Source organism: Lethenteron reissneri, unplaced genomic scaffold (genome assembly GCF_015708825.2).
Source record: "Lethenteron reissneri isolate LAM-NWPU_2019-01 unplaced genomic scaffold, ASM1570882v1 scaffold_1892, whole genome shotgun sequence".
Classification (NCBI taxonomy): Eukaryota; Metazoa; Chordata; class Hyperoartia; order Petromyzontiformes; family Petromyzontidae; genus Lethenteron; species Lethenteron reissneri.
The window spans coordinates 2,282-9,911 of record NW_026891655.1 but is presented as its reverse complement, the minus strand read 5'-3'; the positions used below and the strand labels follow the sequence as shown (position 1 = coordinate 9,911).

Genomic DNA, 7,630 nt, shown 5'->3' with positions numbered 1-7,630 from the left:
ACCCCAATGTTAAAGTCTCTCATAGACTCCAATGTTAAAGTCTCCATAGACCCCAATGTTAAAGTCTCCATAGACCCCAATGTTAAAGTCTCTACCCATAAACCCCAATGAGGGACGGCGCGTGACCTCATTAACATAATCATAAGAGAGGGGGAGGGCACGTGACCTCATTAACATATTCATGAGAGAGGGGGGGCACGTGACCTCATTAACATATTCATGAGAGGGAGGCGCGTGCTCTCATCAACATTCATAATTGAGAGGGGGGGGGGCGTCGGCATGCGGGTGACGTCACCGAAGTGGGCGTAGACCGGGTAACGACTCATGAATATTCATGAGGTGGGCGGGTCCGGTCACCGGAAATCTCCTTATATGGTCAGGCGGCTCCACCGGAAGTGGCGAGGCGGGGCAGAACGAAACCGGAAGCTGCTTCCCGCCATTTCAACTTCCTCCAGTAGCAGCATCAGCAGCAGCAGCAGTGTGAGGCGATCTTCGGAGCAGCGATGAAGTGGCACTATAAAGAGGAGCACCCGTTCGAGAAGAGGCGGTCTGAGGGGGAGAAGATACGCAAGAAGTACCCGGACCGCGTCCCGGTAAGAGACACGGACGGAGAACGACGGCGATTAAAAAAAAAAAATATTTGTCGGTTGGGACGGGACGGGGGGGGGGGGGTCGGCCTCGCCTAGTTTCGCTCGCGGGGAAGCCTGAGCTGGGCCGCCCGCAGAAACCAACCGCCGCCGCCCTCGACCCCCCCCGTCACTAATATTACTATTGATGGTAGGCTTATACGACTGGTTGTTATTATTACGGTTTTGTTACGCTAATGACGCGGGCTTGGCGGTCAGAATGGCGGCTGTTTGGCGTTTTACCGCCGCTGTCGGGAGCGTCGTCACGACCAGCGAGACTGCGATGGCTGCCGTCATCCAGCAGTTGATAGACCCTGGCTGGTGGTGACGTCATCCAGCAGTGGATGACGTAATCATCCAGCAGTTGATAGACCCTGGCTGGTGGTGGTGACGTCATCCAGCAGTGGATGACGTCATCATCCAGCAGTTGATAGACCCTGGCTGGTGGTGACGTCATCCAGCAGTGGATGACGTAATCATCCAGCAGTTGATAGACCCTGGCTGGTGGTGGTGACGTCATCCAGCAGTGGATGACGTCATCATCCAGCAGTTGATAGACCCTGGCTGGTGGTGGTGACGTCATAATACAGCAGTGGATGACGTCATCATCCAGCAGTTGATAGACCCTGGCTGGTGGTGGTGGTGACGTCATAATACAGCAGTGGATGATGTCGTCATCCAGCAGTTGATAGTCCCTGGCTGGTGGTGACGTCATCATCCAGCAGTGGATGATGTCATCATCCAGCAGTTGATAGACCCTGGCTGGTGGTGGTGGTGACGTCATAATACAGCAGTGGATGATGTCGTCATCCAGCAGTTGATAGTCCCTGGCTGGTGGTGACGTCATCATCCAGCAGTTGATAGTCCCTGGCTGGTGGTGACGTCATCATCCAGCAGTTGATAAACCCTGGCTGGTGGTGGTGGTGACGTCATAATACAGCAGTGGATGATGTCGTCATCCAGCAGTTGATAGACCCTGGCTGGTGGTGACGTCATCATCCAGCAGTTGATAGACCCTGGCTGGTGGTGGTGACGTCATCATCCAGCTGTTGATAGACCCTGGCTGGTGGTGGTGACGTCATCATCCAGCTGTTGATAGACCCTGGCTGGTGGTGGTGACGTCATCATCCAGCAGTTGATAGACCCTGGCTGGTGGTGGTGACGTCATCATCCAGCTGTTGATAGACCCTGGCTGGTGGTGACGTCATCATCCAGCAGTTGATAGACCCTGGCTGGTGGTGGTGACGTCATCATTCAGCTGTTGATAGACCCTGGCTGGTGGTGACGTCATCATCCAGCAGTTAATAGACCCTGGCTGGTGGTGACGTCATAATACAGCAGTTGACAGACCCTGGCTGGTGGTGGTGACGTCATCATCCAGCTGTTGATAGACCCTGGCTGGTGGTGACGTCATCATCCAGCAGTTGATAGACCCTGGCTGGTGGTGGTGGTGACGTCATCATCCAGCTGTTGACAGACCCTGGCTGGTGGTGGTGACGTCATAATCCAGCAGTGGATGATGTCATCATCCAGCAGTGGACAGACCTTGGCTGGTGATGATGTCGTCATCCAGCAGTTGATAGACCCTGGCTGGTGGTGGTGGTGACGTCATAATCCAGCAGTTGACATGCCCTGGCTGGTGGTGATGTCGTCATCCAGCAGTGGATGATGTCGTCATCCAGCAGTTGATAGACCCTGGCTGGTGGTGATGGTGACGTCATCATCCAGCAGGGGACAGACCCTGGCTGGTGGTGGTGGTTTTATCTGAACCTGCCCTGGGCCTCTCCTAGGTCAGCTCGGCCTCAAATGATAAGCCGCGTGACGTCAACATCGCTAGCACTGGGGGAGAGACAAAGACGGCCGGGAGGGCGTGGTCCTGACAGCACTTGCCCCTACAGCCCACTAGAGGCTACACGGGGGATCTTTGTCTGTGTGTAGGTGCTACTGACAGCACTTGCCCCGACAGCCTGCTAGAGGCTACCTGGGGGACCTTTGTGTGTAGGTGCTACTGACAGCACTTGCCCCTACATTCCACTAGAGGCTACCTGGGGGAGCTGTGTCTGTGTGTAGGTGCGCTCGAACCATCGATTTGATGAGTCGGCACCATTGGCTGCTGTGTTGATGCTCACGGCTTTTTGCCGGATTGTAAGATCCCACTCGACCAGTCTCACCCACCCACTCACCCACCCGCTCACCCACCCACTCACCAACTCACTCATCTGCTCACCCACCCACTCGCACACTCACCCGCACACTCACTCACCCGCACACTCACCCACCCGCTCACCAACTCGCCCACACACTCACTCACCCGCACACTCACCCACCCACACACTCACCCACCCACACACTCACCCACTCACCGACTCGCCTACTCACTCACTCACCCGCACACTCACTCACCCACTCACTCACCCGCTCACACACTCACTCACCCACTCGCTCATCTACTCACCCGCCCACTGACACACCCACTCACTTACCCACTCACCCACCCACTCACTCACCCACTCACTCACTCACCCACTCACCCACCCACTCACTCACCCACCTGCTCACTCACACACTCACTCTCCCACTCACCCACTCGCTCACCTACTTACCCGCCCACTGACACACCCACTGACACACCCACTCGCTCACCCACTCACACACCCACACATCCACTCACTCACCCACCCACCCACTCACTCACCCACTCACCCACCCACTCACCCACCCACTCACTCACCCACCTGCTCACTCACACACTCACTCTCCCACTCACTCACCTACTTACCCGCCCAATGACACACCCACTGACACACCCACTCGCTCACCCACTCACACACCCACACATCCACTCACTCACCCACCCACCCACTCACCCACCCACTCACCCACCCACTCACTCACCCACCTGCTCACTCACACACTCACTCTCCCACTCACTCACCTACTTACCCGCCCACTGACACACCCACTGACACACCCACTGACACACCTACTCGCTCACCCACTCACTCACTCACTCACTCACCCACCTGCTCACTCACACACTCACTCACCCACTCACCCACCCACTCACTCACCCACCTGCTCACTCACACACTCACTCTCCCACTCGCTCACCTACTTACCCGCCCAGTGACACACCCACTGACACACCCACTGACACACCCACTCGCTCACCCACTCACACACCCACACATCCACTCACTCGCACACACCCACACGCGCAGAGAGGGAGTGAGCAAGCGACGTAATTGTAACGTAAACAACAACACGTGTGGGAGGAGTTGGCCTGACCCTGACCTTAATACTCGTCACGTGGGCGAGGGAGATGTTGACTACCTCGCCTGGTATACAGGAGGTCGTGGGTTCGATCCCGGACCCTGTGTGATGTTGACTATCTCGCCTGGTCGACAGGAGGTCGTAGATTAAATTCCAGACTCTGTGAGATGTTGACTACCTCGCCTGGTATACAGGAGGTCGTGGGTCTGATCCCAGACCCTGTGAGATGTTGACTACCTCGCCTGGTATACAGGAAGTCGTGGGTTTGATCCCGGACCCTGTGAGATGTTGACTACCTCGCCTGGTCTACAGGAGGTCGTGGGTATGATCCCGGACCCTGTGAGATGTTGACTACCTCGCCTGGTCTACAGGAGGTCGTGGGTTCGATTCCGGATCCTGTGAGATGTTGACTACCTCGCCTGGTATACAGGATGTCGTGGGTTCGATCCCGGACCCTGTGAGATGTTGACTACCTCGCCTGGTCTACAGGATGTCGTGGGTTCGATCCCGGACCCTGTGAGATGTTGATTACCTCGCCTGGTCTACAGGAGGTCGTGGGTTCGATCCCAGACCCTGTGAGATGTTGACTACCTCGCCTGGCCTACAGGAGGTCGTGGATTTGATCCTGGACCCTGTGAGATGTTGACTACCTCGCCTGGTCTGCACTTGCCCCTACAGGCTGTAAGAGGCTACACGGTGGATCTTTGTGTACCAACGTATCTGTGTCTCCGTGTCTATTTGTGTCCGTGTCTATCTGTGTCCTTGTATGTCTCTGTGTGTGTCTGTGTGTCTATTTACGTCTGTTTGTGTATTTTCTAAGCTGTGTGTCTGTGTGCGTGTGTATCTGTGTGTATCTCTCTGTCTGTGTGTGTCTCTGTGTGTCTCTCTGTGTGCCTTTGTGTGTCTCTCTGTGTGCCTCTGTGTGTGTCTCTGTCTGTGTGTGTCTCTGTGTATCTCTGTGTGTGTCTCTGTGTGTGTGTCTCTCCGTGTGCGCATGTCTATTTGTGTCCTAAGACACATGAAACCTGGGTTCAATCCCTGGGTCTGCGTGTCTCTCTCTATCACGATGGCCGTGTCGGAGACACTGAGAGTCTGGGTTCAATCCCTGGGTCTGGGTGTCTCTCTCTGTCACGATGGCCGTGTCGGAGACACTGAGAGTTCAATCCCTGAGTCTCCATTTTAGGAGGTTCTGGTTCAAGCAGTTGTATCAAGTATCAAGATGATGATGATGATGATGATAAATTATCAAATAGTTTGCGTGGTGAATGTATAGTTTACACTTGCCTTGCAATGGCACTGTGTGTGTGTGGCGAGTCTCAGGGTCTCTGTGTGGTGGGTCTCTGTGTGGTGAGTATGTGGGTCTCTGTGTGGTGAGTCTGTGGGTCTCTGTGTGAGTGGTGAGTCTATGGCTCTCTGTGTGAGTGGTGAGTCTGTGGGTCTCTGTGGTGAGTCTGTGGGTCTCTGTGTGAGTGGTGAGTTTGTGGGTCTCTGTGGTGAGTTTGTGGGTCTCTGTGGTGAGTCTGTGGCTCTCTGTGTGAGTGGTGAGTTTGTGGGTCTCTGTGGTGAGTCTGTGGGTCTCTGTGTGAGTGGTGAGTATGTGGGTCTCTGTGAGTGGTGAGTCTGTGGGTCTCTGTGGTGAGTTTGTGGGTCTCTGTGTGAGTCTATGGCTCTCTGTGTGAGTGGTGAGTTTGTGGGTCTCTGTGGTGAGTCTATGGGTCTCTGTGTGAGTCTATGGCTCTCTGTGTGAGTGGTGAGTTTGTGGGTCTCTGTGTGGTGAGTCTGTGGGTCTCTGTGTGAATGGTGAGTCTATGGGTCTCTGTGTGGTGAGTCTGTGAGTCTCTGTGTGAGTGGTGAGTCTATGGCTCTCTGTGTGAGTGGTGAGTTTGTGGGTCTCTGTGTGGTGAGTCTGTGGGTCTCTGTGTGGTGAGTGTGTGAGTCTCTGTGTGAGTGGTGAGTCTGTGGGTCTCTGTGTGAGTGGTGAGTATGTGGGTCTCTGTGTGAGTGGTGAGTCTGTGGGTCTCTGTGGTGAGTCTGTGGGTCTCTGTGTGAGTGGTGAGTTTGTGGGTCTCTGTGGTGAGTCTGCGGGTCTCTGTGTGAGTCTATGGCTCTCTGTGTGAGTGGTGAGTTTGTGGGTCTCTGTGGTGAGTCTGTGGGTCTCTGTGTGAGTGGTGAGTTTGTGGGTCTCTGTGGTGAGTCTGCGGGTCTCTGTGTGAGTCTATGGCTCTCTGTGTGAGTGGTGAGTTTGTGGGTCTCTGTGGTGAGTCTGTGGGTCTCTGTGTGAGTGGTGAGTATGTGGGTCTGTGTGAGTGGTGAGTCTGTGGGTCTCTGTGGTGAGTCTGTGGGTCTCTGTGTGAGTGGTGAGTTTGTGGGTCTCTGTGGTGAGTCTGCGGGTCTCTGTGTGAGTGGTGAGTCTATGGGTCTCTGTGTGGTGAGTCTGTGAGTCTCTGTGTGAGTGGTGAGTCTATGAGTCTCTATGATGACACGGTGTCTCTCTCTGTCTCCCCCCCCCCCCCCCCCCGTGCCCTGCAGGTGATCGTGGAGAAGGCCCCGAAGGCCCGGATAGGCGACCTTGACAAGAAGAAGTACCTGGTGCCCTCCGACCTCACCGTGGGCCAGTTCTACTTCCTGATCCGCAAGAGGATCCATCTCCGTGCGGAGGACGCCCTGTTCTTCTTCGTGAACAACGTCATCCCGCCCACCAGCGCCACCATGGGGCAGCTGTACCAGGCACGGTGCACGCACGCCCAGAGACTCACTCGGACAGACGCAGACTCACACAGACACAGACTCACTCGCACAGACACAGACTCACTCACACAGAGACTCACAGACTCACCTCATAGAGACCCATAGACTCACCACACAGAGACCCATAGACTCACCACTCACACAGAGACCCATAGACTCACCACTCACACAGAGACCCACAGACTCACCACACAGAGACCCATAGACTCACCACTCACACAGAGACCCACAGACTCACCACATAGTAACCCACAGACTCACCACACAGAGACCCACAGACTCGCCACACAGAGACCCACAGACTCACCACACAGAGACCCACAGACTCACCACACAGAGACCCACAGACTCACCACACAGAGACCCACAGACTCACCACACAGAGACCCACAGACTCAACACACAGAGACCCACAGACTCACCACACAGAGACCCACAGACTCACCACACAGAGACCCACAGACTCACCACACAGAGACCCACAGACTCACCACACAGAGACTCACAGACTCACCACACAGAGACCCACAGACTCACCACACAGAGACCCACAGACTCACCACACAGAGACCCACAGACTCACCACACAGAGACCCACAGACTCACCACACAGAGACCCACAGACTCATCTCACCACGCAGAGACCCACAGACTCACCACACAGAGACCCACAGACTCACCACAAAGACCCACAGACTCACCACACATAGACCCACAGACTCACCACACAGAGACCCACAAACTCACCACACAGAGACCCACAGACTCACCACACAGAGACCCACAGACTCACCACACAGAGACCCACAGACTCACCACACAGAGACCCACAGACTCACCACATAGAGACCCACAGACTCACCACACGACACAGAGACCCACAGACTCACCACACAGAGACCCACAGACTCACCACACAGAGACCCACAGACTCACCACACAGAGACCCACAGACTCACCACACAGAGACCCACAGACTCACC

At 55.3% G+C, this 7,630-nt stretch overlaps 1 protein-coding gene across 1 annotated transcript; it reads left to right on the top strand.

The window, feature by feature from the left end:
• The first annotated feature begins 427 nt into the window (after positions 1-427).
• LOC133339550 (gamma-aminobutyric acid receptor-associated protein-like) lies at positions 428-7,043 on the top strand. The gene is made up of 2 exons (XM_061547656.1): positions 428-593; positions 6,429-7,043. The coding sequence occupies exons 1-2, from the start codon at positions 504-506 to the stop codon at positions 6,750-6,752; spliced, it is 414 nt and encodes a 137-aa protein (XP_061403640.1). The 5' UTR covers positions 428-503; the 3' UTR covers positions 6,753-7,043.
• Positions 7,044-7,630: the final 587 nt, after the last annotated feature.

Coding starts and splice junctions, on each gene's coding strand:
- LOC133339550 (XM_061547656.1), top strand. CDS start 504: ATGAAGTGGCACTATAAAGAGGAGCACCCGTTCGAGAAGAGGCGGTCT. Junction 594..6,428: donor AGTACCCGGACCGCGTCCCG/GTAAGAGACACG, acceptor CGTGCCCTGCAG/GTGATCGTGGAGAAGGCCCC.